At 41.3% G+C, this 22,369-nt stretch overlaps 1 protein-coding gene across 1 annotated transcript; it reads left to right on the top strand.

Annotated features, from left to right (window-relative positions):
* The first annotated feature begins 1,356 nt into the window (after positions 1 to 1,356).
* Positions 1,357 to 21,619, top strand: LOC148122350 (uncharacterized). Its single transcript, XM_087905069.1, has 6 exons — positions 1,357 to 1,448; positions 8,559 to 8,623; positions 14,132 to 14,156; positions 16,255 to 16,319; positions 18,538 to 21,247; positions 21,551 to 21,619. The coding sequence occupies exons 1-5, from the start codon at positions 1,424 to 1,426 to the stop codon at positions 18,697 to 18,699; spliced, it is 342 nt and encodes a 113-aa protein (XP_087761195.1). The 5' UTR covers positions 1,357 to 1,423; the 3' UTR covers positions 18,700 to 21,247; positions 21,551 to 21,619.
* Positions 21,620 to 22,369: the final 750 nt, after the last annotated feature.

The following is a 22,369-nucleotide window of genomic DNA, read 5'->3' as shown; positions in this document are numbered from 1 at the left end:
TCTCTCCAAACCCTTCCATTTATCCCTCCTTATTCTTTTTCAAAATCACAGCCTTTTTTCATTAATTTTATTATATGCATGTAGGTACATGTATATAATATATTCTTAAATATAGCCTGCATAAATATAGTCTGTATAATTTTAATTGCATTTATGTTTTCAGGGCTGACCACTTGGTACTGGATATCCAATTGGTGTACTCTTCCCAGGGGAAGATTATTTCTCCCATCAGAATTCCTTAGTTTTTCATAGTTCTTTGTGAAGATTTTAGGATGTGTGGGCTTTCTCCTGTCCTCTTTGGCGTTTCTATTAGTGCTGTCCTTGTTTTCAACTCATGTCTAGGCAGTAATTTGATGAAACTTTATAGGTGGAGCTTCATGTTGAAGGTTATTTCAAGTTTTATATTGGGTAGTAAAATTATGCTTATGCTCAAGGACAATGGACTGAGACAACCACTTTTCCTGTTATTTTCTCAGTGAATAGTAGCTCACAAATGGTAGCACACAGTGAAAGTTTCTTCAGTGAAGCCAAGATGTATTCAAGAAACTTTAGAGCAACATCAACAGATGAAGCAAAATATGTAATTGGATAGGTATATTCTTAAGGAGAGAATTCTGTACATAACAATCACTTATAATAACCTATTTTATTTTAAATTTATTTTTATTATTATTTTATTACTTTAAAAAATACCTATCCAAATTCCCACTCCCTCCCCTTCTCCCACTCCCTCCACACACCCTCCCACCCTTCCTGCCTACAATCCAAAGAGAGGACAAGGCACCCTACCATGTGACAAGTCCAAGGCCCTCCCTACTACATCTAGGCTGTACAAGGTATACATCCAAAGAGAATAGGATCCCAAAAAGCCAGTACATGCAGTAGAGACAAATCCCAATGCCACTGTCAGTGGCCCCTCAGTCTGCCCCAATTGTCAACCACATTCAGAGGGACTCGTTTGATCCCATGCTCGTTTACTCCCAGTCCAGCTGGAGTTGGTGAGCTCCCATTAGCTCAGGCAAACTCTCAGTTAACCTATTCTTTTAAAAATCACTCTTGTGTGCATGCTTGGTGTGTATACTAGCGTGGCACAAGCATGCTATGGTACATGGATAGAGGTTAGAGGATAATTTGGGGGAACTGGTTCTCTCCTTCCACCATAGGTCTGATAGACCATACTTGAGTCATAGGCTGATATGGCAAAGCTCTCTTACAAATGGAGCTCAGTGACCTAGCAGATGCTGGATGTCACAGTATGGATTGTGGAATTCACTCTGAAAGTTCTGTGACATAGTGTTGCCATGACTATGTGATTATATATAATAGTCATACTTCAGTTCTCAGTTTCAGTGTATCCTGAGACGTCTCAGCATACACACAGAGTAGAGAATTGCGTATATTGATTCAATAGAGAGATTAAACAATGGGGACTAGATGGTCTTGCAGAGGTATGGTAATACTCCCCTTTGAACCAAACTGACCTTTATTTCTCAACATATTTTGTTCAAATAATTTTCCCCTGCAATATATACAATTTTGATTTTGTTTTATAGTTTTATTCTATAACTTATTTATTTGATTCATCAAGTTCTTCCATAAAAAATTAAACAGGATCTCACTAAGTAGCCCTGACTGTCCTGGAACTCACTATGTAGACCAGACTAACCTCAAATTCACAGAGATCTCACTATCTCTACCTCCTGCGTACTGGAGGCACACAGCTAATGCATGTTACAATTTAGATTATATTATTGAAATTAAATTAATCTCAGAAAACTGGAGGGAATCCAAAATGTTAATGTTCTGAGATATTTTGCACAATTTATGTATCTATATCCTTATTTTTAACACAGTATCTCTTCTTCTGGAAAGATGTATTAAATCCATGGAATTATGAGCATGTGTTTTCCACTTGAAAGTTCACAGGGGTTTGTACTTCCTGTATGTAGCTGAACTGAAAACATATTCTATGTCTTATGTATATCACTAGAAATCCCAGTTATAGGTAATTTTCTGTCTCCCTTTCTTCTATAGGTAAGCATTTTCAAGGATGGAATTGCTATTTCAATGAGAAGTCACAGTTGCAATGCGCAAAAATAGATAATTGGGACCAGTTCCAGAGACTGATGACTAAGAACATGTGTATTTAATACTGACTTATATTCAGCAGTGAGTAAATGGTGTGCATGTGTACATTATAAGGGCCAATGCAAACTCTTCACAGAAATAACTGTGTTCGTCTGCATATAAACTTGTAGCATTGAAAAGATGTTAATGGCTAAGCATGTTTCCATGTGTTATGTGGCTTAGTTCTCCTGAGAGTTGAACTATAGGCTTTCTGTATCTATGGCCGGTAGCTAAATGTAGAGGCCCTCATACTTGTGAGACATTAACAATGTAAGGTAGTGGGCGTGCTAGTGCTTTCAATACTAGAGATCTTACTAAAGAATATTGATCACCCAGTATTCTGGACTTTATCTCACTGAAACAGTCCACTGACCATCACCGTGAGACAACTAGAATACTGAAGAGAGCAATATTGACCTTACTCTAGGAGTGGACACTGAGTACACACTCAGACATGACTGCTAAACTGAGTCTGGATAAAATGAAAACGTCTGCTTTCATTCCAAGCAGGCATATGTCATAGAAGAACAATGGCTTGGGAATTTGGAATCCAAGATTATCTTGAGTCTGACTCAGACTGTGCTAGGAGAACTTTGACAGTACATTCTCCCCATAAGCAACCTTCTCGAGCATTTACACTTCATGCTATATGTTCTTTTTTTTAAAAAAAAAATATTTCTTTATTATATATACAGTATTTTCAGTATTCTGTCTCCATGTGTGTCTGCAGGCCAGAAGAGGGTATCAGATCTCTTTATAGATAGTTGTGAACCACCATGCAGTTGCTGAGAATTGAGCTCAGGACCTTTTAGAAGAGCAGGCCACTCTTAGCCACTCTTAGCCACTCTTGGCCACTCTTAGCCACTGAGCCATCTCTCCAGCCCCATGCTCTATGTTCTTTAAATCGCACACCAGCAGCACAGACATATGTCCTTGTCTGCTGTTGTTCACATTCCAGGGGTGAGAGCAACAACAGATAGTGATGAAAGTGTCCAAACTCCTCTGAACTTCTGTGGAAGAGTCAAGGAGGAAATCCAGATTGTGGCCCTGATGCTGGCATTATAGACTCTTGACCTGGATCATCATTCAGTTGTGGGGTCTTTAATCACCATAGAAGATTGGGATGTCCATTAGAGATAGCAGAAGGCGGAGACTGTTTAAGAACACAGCCTGTGACAGAGGCACATAAAACCCACAATAGCACAGTACGTCGGATTTTCTGGCCTGTCTAATATAGAGTTGGGTTAAATAACTACAGTGGCCATAAAGGTCCAGATTCCCATTCTCACCCATCTCTGAGGGTTCATTGGTTGGAAATTGAACACCCACTCACACAATGTACACACAGCAAAAGAAGGTCAAAAGAGAACAAAATGTGCCATGGATTCTTTATGTGAAGTCCAATTCCTTCCACTATTCAGTAATCTCTTACTGTATATCAAAGGATGAGTCCATGCTAGTAAATCAATTTATTTTTGATAATGTGCATACCTTTAAGTTTAAATTACTATATGCAATGATAAATATAGACTGTGTGTGTGTGAGAGAGAGAGAGCGAGAGAGAGACAGAGACAGAGACAGAGGCAGAAATGAGGGGAAGTTAATCTGCTGTTAGTCAGACCACCAACCTGAGGATGGGAGACTGTGCACGGGAAGTCACACAGCGTGTTTGTCATCATCAGGTGACTTCTGCAAATGCGAGTTCTAGCAAAAAGTTGTGAAATGCTTTAGTACTGAGAGGATGACCATCAGGTATTACCCCCCCCCCCCGCACTCATTAACTCTACTGTTATATCAGTACTATACCTCATTAATTTAAACTGCCATCTACCTACACTGGCCATGTAGCACATATTTTAAGTGTATATCCATCCATTATCTTCTGGAAATCCCATTCTTAATCAAATGAGTGCACTTGGAAGAAAATAATGAGGTGAACTATTTAAAGATAGAAGAGTTAACTCATTTTCCTCAGCCTAACTCTTTTTGTTGTGAATGCATTCCATTTTCAGCTGCAGTGAGAAGATTAAATTTTAAGAAAAAATGATGCGACACCATGCTGTACTTGAAGTACATCAAAATAAACTGAAGTACTTCTGATGTACTGTGGAAATTTAGAAGTTTGTCGTCAGCTATAGTTATAGATTATACCTGCATTTCATATGTAAAGGGAATGAAGCAGTATTTATGGGTGAATGTTAATTTAACTACCTCATGAGAACTACATACAGCATTTAAAAAGGTATTTTAAAATGAATTTAAAGGGTCTGAATAAATGGCTCAGTGGTCTAGAGCACTGGCTACTCTTGCAGAGGATGTGGATTCAATTCCCAGAACCCACATTGTTGCTCATGACCATCTGTATCAGCAGCTCCAGGAGATCTGACACTCTCTTCTGGCTTCCACGGTTACCAGGAATGCAAGTGCTGCAGATATGCATGCAGGTAGCACAGAGATGTACACATAAGAGCCACTCTATTCTGGCTTTCATCCAGACAGCAATGGTCTGAGCAGACTAAACAGTGACAAGATGGTGCAGGGCAAGTGTAAGAGACCTGTAAATCAAGGGAGTGTTAATGGGTAGATGAGGACGGCATTCCTAGTCTGATCCTAAGGAAGAGTCCAGGAACAATCATGTTACATAGCTGCTTAAGAGGCAGTGGGAAAGAATGAGTCAGTTTATTCTACCTCCAGCTAGGCAAAAGCAGTGGAGAGACTCCACCTTGAGTCACTGTGTGTGTCACTTTCCTCATGGCTGCCACCAAAGGCCTGACGGGAGGCTGTTTAGAGGAGGAAGGGTTTACTCTATATTTTAATTCAAGGGGATAATTCCACAAGTATGGCGAATACATGACAGGACTCATGGAAGTTGTAGAAGCAAGTATAGGGGCAGATCTTCACATTGCATTGATACTTAAGAAGCAGAGATGAACCCGGGCGGTCACTTCATACAATGAATACAAATGATGACATAGGGAATGGAAGAAAGAATGAGAAGTATGTTGTGTGTAGAGGTGACTTTAAAAATGTAAGAGTGTCAGTTCTTCTACTCTTAAATACGCTATTATTTATGTTGAAGGATGAATAGGTCCATCAAGGATGAAGGATGAATTATTGCATCTTATAGCAGACATTTGTTTCCCTAGACCGAATGTACATTATGAAGAGTAAAGCCTTTATGCCAGAGCCAGCAAAATAGCTCAAGAGGTAAATGTGCTTGCCTCCCAAAGCTGCTGGTCTGAGTTTTATTCTCAGAATGCACATCGTACACAGGAGGGGGAAGAAAAACCTTCAAAAATTGGGTCTCTAGAGATGGCTCAGCAGCTGAGAGCATTTACTGCTCTTGCACAGGACCTGGGTTCAATTCCGAGTATCCCCATGGTACTTCTCGATTATCTCTAACTTCAGTTCCAAGAGATCTGATTGTAACACGTGGGGCCGGCTTGTTGGGGTTTCTGTCCCTCCTAGTACCCCAACAGCCGGCAAGCAACAAAGAAAATCACACACAAGACTCCATAAGGTTATAAACTGATTGGCTCATTAGGTCAGGCTTCTTGTTAACTCTTAAAACATATATTAACCCATTATTCTCATCTATGTTAGCCATAATGGCTCAGTACCTTTTCCAGCGGGGGCAGCTTACATGTTGCTTCTTCAGTGATCTGTGCAGGAGTGGCAGAGGAACCTCTCTGCTTCCCAGAATTCTCCCAGTCTCTTTGCTCCACCCCTACTTCCTGTCTGGCTTTCCCGCCTATACTGCCTGCCTGGCCAATCAGCGTTTTATTAAAATATGATTGACAGAATACAGATAATTCTCCCACACCATTTCCCTCTCTTTTTTTTTTTAAACAAAGGAAAAATACCCATAATCCATTTGTTGGGAATGTGGGCGTAGTATTTCAGGCTACTTCCTGCTGGTTGGGGGCGCTGATAGTCTTAAGGGGACCTAAAGAAAATTTAGAGTTATAGTCAAGTCCTGACTGAAGTATCCTGGGAGTCTTGATCATCTCAGGCAGCAGTCTTGAATCAGTTCTGGATGTAGAACTCTGTCATCTGGGCCATCTGTTCCTGTCGATTTCTCAGGTGGCCTCCCTTGGTCAAAGATGATTTTTCTTAACTCTGAATAAATCCATAGCCTCTCATTTTTTGTGGAAACAAAAGCAGAATCTCTTCTCCAAAGTAACATACCTTTTGACTTCAGTTTTGAAGCCAAGGTATTTTCAAAATGTCTATCTTGGGTTAGTTCAGCAGCATTTATAAACAAATGTCTTTTGGTGACTGTTGCTCCTTCCTCAGCATTCAAACAATTAAAAGAGAGCATAACACACAGTATCAAGATTCTCTGTGTATTTTCCATCTTTATGCAGCTTTATTTTACTTCTATTTCTTTTATTTTTACTTTTACTTTTTGAGACAGGCTCTCTGTATATCTTTGTCCTGGAATAACTCTGTAGACCAGACTGTCCTTGAACTCAGAGATCCTCTGTCTCTGCCTCCCCAGTGCTGGGATTAAAGGTGTTTGCTACCACACCTTGAACTCAGAGATCTGTCTGTCTCTGCCTCCCAGGCATTGGGATTAAAGGTGTGTGCTACCACACCCTGAAGTCACAGAGGTCAACTACCTCTGCCCCTTAAAGTCTCAGAGGTCAAGGTACCTCTTCCTCCCAGGCATTGGGATTAAAGGAGTGTAACACCACATCCAACTCCTCTCTTTTTATTTTAAGAACTTTAATTTTTATCCTGCATTTATTTTTAACACATTATAAACCATTTAGAGGTTTTTTTCATCTTTGAATCTCTCTTTATTGTATATCTCTCTTTTTCTGACCACATGAGCCTTTAATTTACAAAACAATACAGAAAGCCGTGGCTTTGACGGCTAGATCCTTAGCTTTCCAGCCTCTGTGGAGGTATTGGCTGTAGCCATTTTTGTTGCCACAACTCTATGGCGTTTCAAGGTCCTTGCTAGCAAGCAAGCTGCAGCATTTTGCTCATAGACCATTCTCAGTCGGACTGCCTGCCTGAAAGAGTCAGAGTTTGCCCTGGCAGGACGGCCCAGAAAGACGGCATTTTAAAACAGCACAGCTTTTTTCCAGCTATGGCTGAAAACCGAAAAGCATGCATTCAGCTTTTCATCAACACCGTTTAAGTGCTTCGTGGCAGGACCTCTTAAAAGAGCTGCAAGGTTTTGCAGCTAAAGCTGAGTCAGGAAGCCTCTCTTAGATGAGAGCATTTGCTTGCCTCTAGCAAGCAGAGCAGACCCGAGAAATTGCTGCTACCAAGAAACCATGCATAATGCTGTTATTTTGTTCTGGAATTATTTCCCAAGCTGTCTCAGGCTTTATGTGGATACAGTTGGCCCCACGTTGGGCGCCATATGTAACACGTGGGGCCGGCTTGTTGGGGTTTCTGTCCCTCCTAGTACCCCAACAGCCGGCAAGCAACAAAGAAAATCACACACAAGACTCCATAAGGTTATAAACTGATTGGCTCATTAGGTCAGGCTTCTTGTTAACTCTTAAAACATATATTAACCCATTATTCTCATCTATGTTAGCCATAATGGCTCAGTACCTTTTCCAGCGGGGGCAGCTTACATGTTGCTTCTTCAGTGATCTGTGCAGGAGTGGCAGAGGAACCTCTCTGCTTCCCAGAATTCTCCCAGTCTCTTTGCTCCACCCCTACTTCCTGTCTGGCTTTCCCGCCTATACTGCCTGCCTGGCCAATCAGCGTTTTATTAAAATATGATTGACAGAATACAGATAATTCTCCCACACCATCTGATGCTTTCTTCTGGCTTCTCTGGGCACTGGCATACATGTAGTGCACATAAATTTGTGCAGACAAAACACTCATACACATAAATCTAAAATATTAGGAGAAAACCTTCAAAATTGTCCTTTGACCTCCATACATGTGCCATAACACGAGCACTTCACACATGCATCATGTATACACATGTATACATCATGTACACACATACACAGAGAGAACAATAAATAAATATAATTTTATAAAACCTCCTAATGCTTAATAATGATTATAATCTATGCATATATCTACGTGTGGTGGTTAAAATGGGTCTGACAGCTATCTACACAGTAGAGTCAGTTTTCCTGACCTCAGAATAGTCTGGGTAAGTGTCAGAAATCTGTCCTTTCTACCTAACAACCTAACATCTATCCCAGTATTTAGAAAGTCAAGATGGATTGTTTCATGTTACTTTACATTGATTACCACGATATGGAAAGGAGAAAAGTTCTTTTCTTCATTTGTCTTCAATACAGCAACACAACCAGCTTGCTAATCAGCTACACCCCTTAAGGCTAGCCATACACACTAAATCTACAGACCATTGTCCATATCAAGCCAGAAAACCTTAGTATTTAATAAGCAATACCAAGAGTCAAGAGTTAATTGTGTTCTCCTAGTGTTTCCTAAAGAAGAGCAAATGACGACCGCTCAAGAAGAGGAGACAAGATCATCATTAGTTAAGGTACGATGACACTTGCTTTTTCTAAGATCAAAGGGTTACTTTAATGATTCGTTTATGTCTTAGTGTCTTAGTGGATATGGCATTTGAGTAAAATAAACTGACCACGTACATTATAGGAATTACAGACTTTCCTATGGGAGGGGACGTAAAGTCCATCCTTTATTGAGGACGGTGTGCAAACGCTAGAGTCAGATTACAGTGCGCGTTAGGGCCCTTTTCTTCTGATAGTTGTGTCGTTTTCATTCCAGAGTTGGCAGGTACATCATAGATTAACAAAACCCCTTTTTTAATTTGTTCTGTGTCCTTTCCTCTTTCTTCTGGGGACATTTTAGTTGTCAAGACAGATGGAATATGTTCCCCAGATGCTGATGTGGTGGAAGGTTCCTATGCCCATCAGAAGAACACTAAGCTAGTGAAATCTTTAAAGCAAGAAGGTTAGAGTAGATAATTAGGACAAGGAAGCATCTCTTAGGGATTCATCTCACCAGAGCAGGATCATATAAAGTTCCTCTGCCATGCTTTGGGGAAACACTTAGTGCAGGCCAAAGAGATCGAACTGCATGATGTAGGTTGAATCAACAAAACTGTAAAGAATACTTATTTTCTTCAAGTAGCATGCAGCCTTGAATGTTTGGTTGCAGTATCACACAACAGACTAACATGGAGTCTTGACTTGAGCACTCTTCCCTTTCTGTTACCATTGCCATAATTTAAAAGGGAACCAGAGACACATGGAAAGAGAAGTCAACTTGATCTTAGTCCAGTGGTTCTCAACATTCCTAATGCCATGACCCTTTAAAACAGTTCCTTGTGTTGTGTTGACCACCAACCACAAAATTGTTTCTACTTCATAACTGTAATTTTGATACTATTGTGGATTGTAACGTAAATGTCTGATATACAGGATGCCTGATAAGCAACTCCTGTGAAAGTGTCATCGGCCCCCCAAAAGGGTCTAGTGTCCATGAGCTCCCACAAGCTCCGGTCAGCTGTTTCTGTGGGTTCTCCAATCCTGGATCCCCTTTGTGCATGCAATCCCTCATCCCTTTCTTCTGCAAGATTCTCAGCTCAGCACAGTGTTCATCTGTGGATCTCTGTCTCTGCTTCCATAAATTACTGGGTAGAGTATCTCTGATGTCAAGGGAAGTCATCAATCTGCTTACAGTAGATGGCCAATTCAAGCACCCTCTCCACCACTGCTGAAAGTTTTAGTTAAAGTCCTATTTGTGGGTTTCTAGGGTTTTCCCTGGCACCAGGTTTCTCCCTAACCCCAAAATTTCCTGACATCGAGTAGTTTCTTTTGTTACTCTCCTTCTCCATCCTGCCTCCAGTCGGCCTCCCACACCCAGCCGGCCGAACCTGCTTCCTCAGTTCCCAGCCCTCCCAACCCCCACCCTTCCAGTTTAGCCAGGAGACCTTTTCAACTTCCCTTCCCAGGGAAATCCACGAATTCTTATTTGGGCCCTCCTTGTTATCTAGACTCTCTAGGGCTGCAGAATGTAGATTGGTTATCCTATACTTTACTCCTAATAACCACCTAGAGTGAGTACATACCATGTGTGTCTTTCTGGGACTGGGTTACCTCCCTCAGAATGATTTTTTTCTAGTTCCATCCATTTGCCTGCAAATTTCATAAGGTCATTATTTTTTTACCGCTCACTAGTACTCTATTGTGTAAAGGTACCACATTTTCCTTATCCATTCAGCAATTGAGGGGCATCTAGGTTGTTTCCAGGTTCTGGCTATTACAAATAATGCTGCAATGAACACAGTTGAGTTAAGTGTCCTTGTGGTATGTATGTACATCCTTTGGGTATATGCTCAAAATTGGTATAGCTGCATCTTGAGGTAGATTGATTCCCGATTTTTTCCAGTATTCTTAACCTCTGATGATTCCCTATTTTTAAGAAAACACCATATCAATTTCCAGTTTGCACTCACACAAGCAGTGGAGGCATGTTCCCCTTACTGTACATCCTCTCCATCAGAAGCTGTCATCAGTGTTTTTTATCTTAGCCATTCTGATTGGTATAAGATGGAATCTCAGAGCATTTTGATTTGCATTTCCCTGATGGCTAAGGAGGCTGAACAATTCTTTAAGTATCTTTTGGCCATTTGAGAATTTTATGCTGAGAATTCTCTGTTTAGATCTGTATCCCATTTTTAATTGGATTATTTGGTATTTTAATGTCTAGTTTGAGTTCTTTACAAATTTTGGAAATCAGTCCTCTGTCAGATGTGAGGTTGGTAAGGATATTTTCCCATTCTGTCAGCTGCCTTTATGTCATATTGACAGTGGTCTTTGCCTTACAAAAGCTTTCAGTTTCAGGAGGTGCCATTTATTGTTGATTTTGGTATCTGTGCTACTGGTGTGATGTTCAGGAAGTTGTCTCCTGTGCCAATGTGTGCCACTTTCTTTTCTTTCAATAAAAATATTTTCTTTAATGTGATAAAGGCTTTATCAGTTTTCAAAATCTCTCAAGCTAGGGATATGTCAGAGCACTGGCCTAGCATATATAAAGTCACTGGGTTCAATTCCCAGCATCACAGAAGCAAATAAATAAAACAATAAAAAATTATTGCAGACATTCATTACATCTGCACAGCATTATCCAAGCACCTGCATTAATATTTGACTATCCACTGGACACTATTTACTAGCCAAAGTGACATATAAAAATTAATTATCACAACTATATGTCAAGTTCTTCTGAGCTCCCAAGGTCCAAATGAGGAGCAGAAGGAGGGAGAACATGAGCAAGGAAGTCAGGACTGCAATGGGTGTGCCCACCCACTGAGACGATGTGACAGATCTAATGGGAGCTCACCAAGGTCAACTGGACTGGAACTGATGGAGCATGTGATCAAACTGGACACTCTGAATGTGGCTGACAATGAGGGCTGACTGAGAAGCCAAGGACAATGGCACTGGGTTTTGATTCTATTGCATGGACTGGCTTTGTGGGAGCCTGGTCTGTTTGGATGTTCACCTTCCTAGAGCTGAGGACTTCCCACAGGGCAGGGAACCCTGACTGCTCTTTGGACTGGAGACGGGGAGGGGGAGAGGAGGAGAGGGAGGGAAATGGGAGGAGGGGAGAAGGTGGAAATTTTTAATAAAAAAAAACAGCAAAATAAAAAAAACACAGCAAAAGGAAAGAAAATAAAAAGGGGGGGAAGCCACTTTCTTTTCTACCAGGTTATTATAACTGGATTTATGTTGAGGCCTTTGATCTATTTGGATTTGAGTTTTGTGCAGGATGATAGATATGGATCTATTTGCATTCTTCTACATGTCCACATCCAGTTATGCCAGCACCATGTTTTTGAAGATACTTTCCTTTTCCCATTGCACAGTTTTGACTTCTTTGTCAAAAATCAGGTGTTCAAAAGTGTGAGGATTAATATCCAGGTCTTTGATTTGGTTCCATTGGCCCTCCTGTCTGTTTTTATGCCAATACCAGACTGTTTTCAGTACTGTAGCTCTGAGTAGAGTTTGAAGTAAGGGATTGTGATGTCTCCAGAAGGCCCTTTATTGTACAGGATTGTTTTGGCTATCCTGGGTTTTTGGCTTTTCCATATAAAGTTGAGTATTGTCCTTTCAAGATCTGTGAAGAATTTTGCTGGGATTTTGATGGACATTGCATTGAATCTGTAGATTGCTTTTGGTAAGATTGCCGTTTTTACTAGGTTAAGTCTACCTACCCAAGAGCGTGGAAGATCTTTTCACTTTCTGGTGTCTTCTTCAATTTCTTTCTTCAAAATTTAAGGTTCTCATCATAGAAGTCTTGAACTTGTTTGGTTAGAGTTACTCTGAGATATTTTATGCTATTTGTGGCCATTGTGAAGGTTGATGTTTCTTTGATTTCTTCTCAGTCCATCTGTGTACAGGAAGGCTACTAATATTTTTGAGATAATCTTGTATCCTGCTACATTGCTGAAAGTGTTTATGAGTTGTAGAAGTTCCTTGGTAGAATTTTTGGGGTAGTTTATGTAAACTATCATATCATCAGCAAATAGTGAGAGTTTGACTTCTTGTTTTCTGATTTGTATCCCATTGATCTCCTCTTGTTGTTTTATTGCTGTAGCTAGGACCTCAAGAACTATATCGAACAGAATGGGAAGAGTGGACAACATTGTCTGTTTTCTGATTTTAGTAGAATTGATTTGAGTTTTTCTTCATTTAATTTGATGTTGGTTGTTGGCTTGCTATATATTGCTCTTATTATGTTTAGTTATGTTTCTGTATCCCTGATCTCTCCAAGATCTTTATCATAAAGAGGTGTTAGAATTTGTCGTAGACTTTTTCAGCATCTAATGAGATGATCATGTGGGTTTTTTAACTTTGTTTATATGATGGATTACATTGGCAGATTTTCATATGTTGAATCAACTCTATATCTGTGAGATGAAGCCTACTTGGTGGATAATTTTTTTCTTATGTGTTTATGAATTCAGTTTGCCAGTATTTTATTGAGTATTTTTCTATCAATGTTCATGAGGAAGATTGGCCCGTAATTCTCTTTTTTGTTGCATATTTGTGTGGTTTTTGTATCAGGGTAAATGTTGCTTCTTAAAAAGAATTTACTAATGTCCCTTCTGTTGTAATTCCAGGTTTAATGAAAGGACCCTACTTAGCTTTTCAGTGATAAAAAAAATCTATATTTGAGAACTTAATGATGAGGCCAACTTATCCAGTAGTGTTAAGTTCAACTTGGGATTTCTAGTTTGAATTTATCAGACACCCTGACTCATGCTCACGCGACTCCCATGCTGACACGGGAAAGCTATGCAACTGTGTCACTGTACACACCTCAGATGGACACGTGAACGGGTGCGGTATATAAAACTAGCATTTGTGAAGTTTTGTACAGCTCAGTTCTCATATTAGAAGCCTCATAAGGAAAGCTAGATTTATACCAAATCTCATTCCTATCTGCACCTGAAATACATACAGTGACACGCTCACTAGACACCCAAGTTAAGTTTAATTCCTATGGATAGGCTTCCTGTTCACATTAGTGTCGTGTTACATTCTAAGTTCAGAAGTATGAAAATAGTAGTTTTATAGAATCAGACTCTTAAATTTGATTATATTAGTAAGACTGAAGGGAATTAGTTAGGCACCTGATACATACAGATACAGTTATTAATTCAGAGGAATGATTTGAAAGTAGCATGAATGTAATGGAATCAGATCAAATTAAAGTAAGAGTGTATATTGAAAAAAAACATTCTTTGCCATGTTTCTCTGTACCTTCAGGGAACCATTGGTAGAGGCCAAAGAGACAGGCCTGTCTCCTGGGCTGAATGTGCAAAACCGAAAACGACTTGTTTTCTTCACACAATCCCCAGCCTGGGTGTTGTGTATCAGCACAGCACAGCAGACTGCATCTGGTCTCCACCACACTTCCCCTCCTGTCTGCTATAGTGCTAAGTCAAAGCAGAGCAAACCATGTGCCCACAGCCTCAGCTTGACCTTGTCCTAAGAGTGTTTTCTATAAATTGCAGGTGCAGCCTCAGAAGAGCAGCCCCCGTAAGTACTCTGGAATGAATAGCACACGTTGTATGCAAGAATTGTGTGCACACTGATTGCCTCTTTTCTCTGGCTCTGCTAGATTCTGTCCACCTGCTGGCCATGAGCAATCTAGTTCAGTCTGAAATAACAACAAACACCCCCGTAACAAGCCGAGGACTTGTGTCTATTGTCTCCACATTCACCTTTGTTTGTAATTTGTATGTCAGGAAACATGTATATGCGTGTGGATAATGCAATTACACAATTCAACTTCCAATGTCAATTCTGAAAGGAGAAATTAGAGTTCTCACTTGACCTATATTAGCCTAAGCCTCACCACAGGCACATATGATAGACTTATTTCTCAGCATTCCCCACCATAGAAGAGCCAACCAGGATACTGAAGCTAACCACCAAGTGGCTAGCTATAGGGTGCAAGAGGAAAATATGTTACCATGTGGGTTAAAAGTGAAGCTTTACCTGTAACTTCCACTTTTCACCCTATGAAGACATGAGACTCACCATGAAAGAGCCACTTCTTCCCAGCAGAAATCCAAAGCAAATGCAACATACAGAGAACCCCAACACTGCCATGACTGCCACAGTGACCCCAAACCCAAGGTGGCATATATATATTTTCATCTGAAGTCTCTCATAACTGTGAAAGACGAAGCCCACATGGATTGGCAGATTTTCAGTCACCTTGTGGAACACCAGCTTACTTTGCAGAAGGTTAGTTTGTTCCCTGGCATTGCATCAATGGGCTGTTGTCCCATAGACCTGCAATCTTACCACTCAAGAAGGGACACATAGACGTGTAATGAGTCTCAGGTCATCCTGAGGATGAGAGGGTCTGTAGATGAGAAACTGGCATTAATGATGGAGGAGCTATCAGGGAAGGTGCACGCTAAGAGCTGGCAGTCTCCACCTTCTCTCAGTCAGCCTAGGTCAGCCTGCACAGTAGGTGCTAAAGGCTCTTGTCACCCAGAAAGTGGTGGTGTAGACACAGTTCACTAAAACACCAAAGAATGAGGCCTCTTTGCCCTGTCAGTTGGTGTGTACTTATCCAGGATTGGTCTACTAAATCAGAAGCAGATAGAGATGATATGTGGAGGGAGAGGTTTAGAAAATGTAATGATATCAGTATCTTTCACTCATCTACCTACCATGTTATTTCATTTTAAAGAAAAATCAGATCAGTGTCAATCCTTCTTTGAAGCAATATGTATATTATAAAGGTTCAAATCTTACAAGCTTGAGCTGGAGTCATTTGAATAGAAAGAAAAGAACAATTGCTGCTTTTGCACAGGACACGTGTTGGTGTCCGAGATTCATGTGAACCCTCACCATGATCTTAACTCCAGTACCAGGAGATCAAATAAGCCTCAGGGACCAGGCATGTATGTGTTGCACATGCATACTAGCAGGCAAAAGCACTCAGACCCATATATAAAATGAATGAATCATTTTCGTAAAGTCCATACGCTCAGGGAGCAAGAGAGGACTCAGTGCATAAATGAGCTTTCTTAGCAGGTTGATACCTGCAACTGAGTTGGATTCCTGGAATTCATGGAGAGAGTGTAGGACAGAATCAAGTCCATAAAGGTGTTATCTGAAGTGCAGAGAGCTGGTCCATGAAGAGTGGCCCTGTACACAGATCTATACAGGATGATGATGGGGATGCTGATGATGAAGAGGAAGTTAAATTTCAAGATAAAATCATATATATAACTAAGGTAGATAGAGGATCTTGTTTGCTAATCAGTCCTGCTTCAAATATGTTTGGCTGCGATGGAGAAAGCAGTGTCATATTTCCTGATTGCAATATGACTAGCAGAAGGGATGGAAATCAGTCAGTTTATCACAACATTTCTTTCACCGCTTACCCAATCATAGACAGATTGCTTCATTTGGCTTAAGATTCTCATCATTTGAGAGGCAAAAAATTCCATTTCTCGTCCGTCTTCAGCTCTTCACCTGCTTTCCCTTCCCTGGCAATGAGGATGGTCAACAGCACACCAACCTTAGCTGCTCACACAGCAAAACCGTTATGCCAGCCATACAACTCAGTTAGGGCCCACTGGGCTGTCACTAATGTTATTTTGTGTCTTCCCAGTGCTCCCTGGGCAAGCTGTGCAGACCTCGAAGGTTGAATATTGGGAAGCTCCATTCATGGTCAAGGTAAGGTGGACTTTGGCTTTTCTAGACAGAAAGGTGGCACTTTTGACTCTTTCCTGTTCATTGGATTTTTTGCTTGAATCCAACTGGACATGTACACTATGGATAATGGAGTGTTCACTTGGGATGTGGAAGAGATGGAGTCATATCAGCACATAGATACCTTCTCATATAAAGGACCAGTGTCAGCTCCACACTCTATGTTAGTCATTTTTTTCTCCTGAATCAAGGGTTTCTATTTTGACTAACCTTCTGTGATTTTTCACTCAAGAGTTGACTGGTAAATTAACAGTGACTTTGAATTTTTGATGTGTAAAATATCCTTGGCTCTCAAGGGAATTCGGGTTTTTTTTTCTTCTTAAAAGAAGCTTTTAAATTCTGTAATATGGGGCAGGCATGGTCAACTCTCACAGTGCCACCAAGGTAGTCTGGTAATTTGGTACAGAAGGATATGATCAATAATGCACTAGCTTAGGATACAAAACAGCACATGAAGGTGGATCCCAAATGCCCTGGGGTGGAGTTGGGATAAAGATGAACAGGGCATGGTATGGGAGATGGGAAGCTGGTGGACTTGAGCTCAGGTTGGTCTTGAGTGGTGAAGTACAGACGGCAATTCAAACACCATGCTGCAGCCTATGCTGCAGAGGATGTGGAGTTAGGGGAAACACTCCCCTATTGCTGGTGGTACTGCAAACTTGTACAACCTGCTTGGTAATCAGTTTGGCAGTTTATAGAAAATTGGGACTCAGTCTACCTCAAGACCCAGCAATACCACTCTTGGCCAAATGCAGAAGGATGGACACTCACACCACAAGGACACTTGCTCAACTATGTTATTAGCAGCATTATTCATAATACCCAGAAACTGAAAACAACTTGGATACCACTCAACTGAAGAATGGAGTATGGAGGGCGATGGGATGGTGGAAGTGGCGAGTAGAAGAAGGAAGGGAAGTGGAGGGGATGTATACCACCTTCCTATCCAAACAATTAAATGAGATTTAAAAAAAATAGGAGTAGAAAAGAAAACTGCAGACTGGATAGCAGCTGCTGTGGGTGACAGCTCTCTGTCCTGATCAACAGTCTGCCCCTCTAAACCACAGCGGTATCTCCTGGGCCCACTGCAACATTCACTTACATGGATGAAAATCTTGCAGATGATGTGAACAATAGTGCCTCCAGTGGTAGACATGAGGTGTACACCAGTTTAGTGAGTGTGTCCTAGAATGGCTCTTACTTAAAACAGGGACCACATTGTACCCTTTCCAAACCGTGGACACCATAGACCAAGAGCTCATGTAGCTGGTCAGGACTGGAAAGAACTGCTTCCTCCTCAGGTCCTAGTGGTGCTCACCAAGGATGCTCTCTGGTGCCTGGGTCATTTTCATCCCCACCAGCTTGAAGTCCAACTTCTCAAACCATTGGATAACTGCCCCAACTAGCATCTACTGCATCATTCAGGAGTAAAGCAGCCAGGGTCCAATGCTGTGGCCATGACAGCCCTCCACAATGGGGTACAGCAATCTTCTGGGGAACTTCCAAGTAATATGTTTCCTAAATGCCAAGATAGTCAGTGACTTCTAGGACCCTTAGGGATCATTGTGGTCATTAGCCCTTTAAAGAGAGCTTAGAGTAGAAAATTGGGACATGGAAGAACCACTTAGGAGGAACTCCTGTCAGAAGAGCACTGTTTCAGAGACACTTTTCAAGGTAGTTTGGGAAATCCCGTGGGACAGCCAAAGTTGCAGAGTTGCAGGATCTGGAAGACCAGGTAGATGTGGGAACTGTACTTTTTGTCACCACATGGTATGTAACCACATGGTACACATTTAGGAACAACATCACACAACAGACAAACAAGGAATCTCAGTTTAAATAGTCTTACAAATTGGTTCACCATTGCCAAAATCCTCAGAACGGGCTGGAGAAGGCCTAGGTGTTAACAGAACTGACTGGACATGCAGAGGACCTGGGTCAGTTTCTAGGACTGGTGTGGTGGCTCACAAATATCTGTAACTCCAGTTGTAGGGGATTGCGTCATCATCTTCTAATCACAGACACTGCACACAATATGCTGCAATTGCACCTTCATAGGCAAAATGTTTATACGTATAACATACAGAAAAATACGCCTTTTAAATAATCATTAGTGGAAAAAAATGTGTGTAACTATAATTCAAAGTGATGTTGGCCTAAGACTATTTTCTCTACATTGCAGATCCAGTCCCGAAAGAGAAGATCCTGTATGTATTCTGGCATAACTTCCTTAGGGCACAGTTTTCTTAGAGGAGAATGTTGTAAATGCCGGTTGTCCTTTGCCTGCTCACCACTATTTTTTTTTCTTTTAGTAGCTGACTGTCAATGGAGACAGCCAGTGTAGCCTAAATAACAAAACAGCAACTGGTACCCAATAACAAATCAAGTTCACGCCCCACTAATCCCTGCATTTACCTCCAAAATTTCCTTCTCTGGAGATGTCTGCAAGTGGGTTTCCCCTATTACCTCCCAGTCTATCGCCCAATCTTCACCACAAAGTCAGAATTCACACTTTGCCTACATTACATTGTTGCAACTTCGACCAGTCATATATGGGAGATTTCTCAGCTTACCCTCTCAACTTAGGAACCAAGCAAGACGCCAGGTTGTGCCTGGAATCAGTCAGGCAAGCTATGGAGGGCTGGAGCAAATGGGTTTCCAAATATGAGGTGTCACCCTCTACCTAATGCCTCACCAGGACATGAGTCACTAGGGAAGAGGTCTACCTCCCAAGAAAACCCAGAAAAAGGACAACCTGCAGAGAATAAAAACACTGCGATTCCTGCCATGCACACCAGACACCTGGTGCAGGGTCCATGCACCTGTCTGCATGTCTCCACAGCTGTGAGTGGCTAAGAAAGCCCAGGTGTGCTGGAAGAAAATTGCACAGCCTATCTCTCATGAGATCCTGAGTTTGTTCCTCTGTTCTGTGTAAACTGGGTTATTGTGGCACTCTGCAGGTCAGAGGCTCAAGGTCAACTCCAGTCTCATGTCAAGCCAGTGACATGAGATGATGTGTGGAAACAGCAACCACCGTGATGAAACCCAGAAAAGAGTCCACCTGAATCTGGTCACAGTGAAACATACAATCAGAAAAGTCTATACTCAAAGACAAAGTGGATGTGTGTCATAATTGGGTTCCGTTTAAACACGGCTAATTCTAGTAATAACTGGTATCATACATCATCAATAAGAAGGTCTTTATTATACACACACAGGACCACACACTCTGCTATGGCCTTCTATCTACTAAGAACTCCAATACCAAGTTATCACTCAAGGCTCCTTGACCATTCTTTTTCAAAGACATGCTAGACTCTATGCCTATAAATACTTCCCAGCACAGAGTCAGATTCCGTGTTGACTGACGAGTGTGAGCAAAGGAAGCAGACACAGAGATCTCCATCCACTCACTGTATACACACAGTCAGAACTGACTGGTGTATGACCTCATGACATCATTTCTCAACTACCTGGTGTTTCAAGCAGTTTTTGCTTTGAGGCATTGGAAAGGAGGATTTTGGTCAAGGGGAGTTAACACTGTCTTTTGCCTGGATGGCCTGTATAGGGTGGAGGTGACTTTTGTCTAGAAACTGGACTTTGGTGAGGAAGGCCACAGCCTGAAAGGTGCACACACAGACTAACACAGCATTCTTCCATTCTCCCAGCTGGGCCCAAGCCAGGTTCATGAGATTCTGAGGTGACTGTCATCAGAAAGGGGTGTGAGGACACAAAGTCCATTAAATGATCAGAGCACCAAGCCTCTTGTCCTAGAACTTGATGTTATAGGAGTTTGTGTAAAGTTGGTCAACTGAAGGGAAGTGTCTTTGTCTCAAACATTGTGTGACAACCAAGTTAGAATGGCTCGGAGCCTGAGTCACTGTGTGTTCTCCTCCCCATGTGCTTGTCTTTCCATTGCACACGTCCACTGAGAGACAGCCGAGAGCATGAAGGTAGAACTCCCCTGGATCCATCACACCGTGGGCATGGCAGGAAGTGGCCTCTCTTGTTTTATAGATGGAAAAATAGGAACTGCAATATTTAATTTAATGAAGTGGTTAGGTAGCAATGAAATGAAGGTGACTGAAAGAGGAAGAGGTGAGAAGTAGCAGGTGTAGATGGCGCCTTTCCTGCCTCCTCCTTGGAGGTGATATTATGCGCTTCCCTGAAACTGGAAACATCGTGATTGGGAAAAAGATGAAGAGCACTGTGTGCTGCCCAAAGGCTGTGCGAACACCGTCTCTGGTTCTAGCCCTGAGGTCTAGCTGATTCTCTGGCACTTAGGAGACTACACACAGCTCTTCTGTAGACTTGTGCTTTTCTTTACGGCTTTACAGTCATTGGGTTTTCGTTGTTGATGTTTTTTGTTATTGTTGTTGTATTGTAGGCTCACTGGAGTTAAAAATGAGTCCTCAAGAGAAATGTCAGCTTTGAAAGAATGGAGTATGAGGAATTGCACAAATTTACCTCTGTTCAAGTGTCTTTTAAAGCTATTTGCATGTGGGTACCTGGTACCATGCCCACACCCACACTCACAGTACTCTACCCTGTCTACTGACCACCCATACACACTGACGCTTCCCTACACTTACCATGGAGTGGATAGGTGAAGTGTACACAGGTCTCAGAGGTCGTCCAAGAGTATCAATGGGAACAGATGATTGTACTTCAAGAAAGTAATGATGTCAATGCTCAAACACAGAGCAGTTATGGGTTTTCATGGATTTCTTCAAAATATTCAGCTCTTAACTTTTTTTCCCTGTGATGGCGGCCAGTGTCAGCCATCATGAAAAGGCTACAATTAACCAACAAACACTCCCTGAGGCAGCGTGTCTTCACCGTAACACAACATCCTCCTGAAAAAGAGCAGCAATGCAGCTTCATGAAAGAAGGTACCCACAAAATGGAGTGACCGCTTAACACATTCACAGTAGTTCTAGAGGATTCTTAATCACACATGTAAAATGGATGATGTCTAACCCTACACCTTACTGGATGGAAGACTGACTTTACCTAGTTCATCAATAAAACAATGCCCAAGGCTTTTCAAAAGCATTTGAATATTTATTTAACCTCTCTTTGAATACTAGAAAGCAGAGGGAAAATGGGGTTGTTTTCATTGGATGGAATGTGATGTCACATGCTGTAGACAGCAACATGTGTGTGAGCCACTCTCTCCACCAATTTTCTTTCAGACCAAGTGGAGCAGGAGCATGATGAGGACAATCTCAGTCTGCTGATCAAGAGTGAGGAAGGGGTGATCGGTAGGTACTGGCATTCCTACTTAGATGGGTGGAACAGAATTAAGGAGGAGTTGGGTGTCTCCTTCTATGAGAGGCAGATGAAGTGGGAAAGTAATTACATGAACTCCCTGGTCAATATAGAATAATGGAGAGAATCTATGACCAAAAACGGAACAAGACACAATCTGAGGTAGATGGGGTTTATTCTGGATGGTGATACAAGGCTATGGTGTCATCCAGACAGAAAGGACATGGCAGTGAACAGAGCGAATGTGGTCATATTGCATACATATTCAGGAAGCAGAGAGAACACAGAACTTGAGTCGGGGAAGGTTATATATATATATATATATATATATATATATATATATATATATATATCATAGAATATATGATAGAATATATCATAGAATATATATCATAGAATATATATATCATAGAAGATCATTGGCTTGAGAAATGAAATCAAGGAATCAAGGAAGTAGTGATTCTTTGAAAAATGCTAAACTGTGAGGCCAATGGCAAGACCATCTGACAATAGCTGAAACTCCTGGACATTAATATCACATGCTTGATGTTCATTGTGCTGGTAAGGAAAAGCACAGTTATTTGTTCTTTCTTGTGATGCACATTGCCTGGTTGTCATCAAACAGACCCAGCAATAAATGGACCAAGTTTCATGATGCTCATGTAACATGGCCATGTTTAGCATCATAAATTTGGACCATGATTCGGAGGTCCTAAACGGTTAATCTCTGCTCATTTTTCAGC

This window comes from Myodes glareolus, chromosome 4, assembly GCF_982192425.1.
Source record: "Myodes glareolus chromosome 4, mMyoGla1.1, whole genome shotgun sequence".
NCBI classification, from domain to species: domain Eukaryota; kingdom Metazoa; phylum Chordata; class Mammalia; order Rodentia; family Cricetidae; genus Myodes; species Myodes glareolus.
This window is presented reverse-complemented; position numbering and strand designations above follow the sequence as displayed.

Excerpts from the sequence above, each read along its gene's own strand:
- LOC148122350 (XM_087905069.1), top strand. The coding sequence starts at position 1,424 with ATGGGGACTAGATGGTCTTGCAGAG. Across the intron at positions 8,624-14,131 it reads CAAGATCATCATTAGTTAAG|GTGCAGCCTCAGAAGAGCAG; the intron begins GTACGATGACAC and ends TATAAATTGCAG. Across the intron at positions 14,157-16,254 it reads GCCTCAGAAGAGCAGCCCCC|TGCTCCCTGGGCAAGCTGTG; the intron begins GTAAGTACTCTG and ends GTGTCTTCCCAG.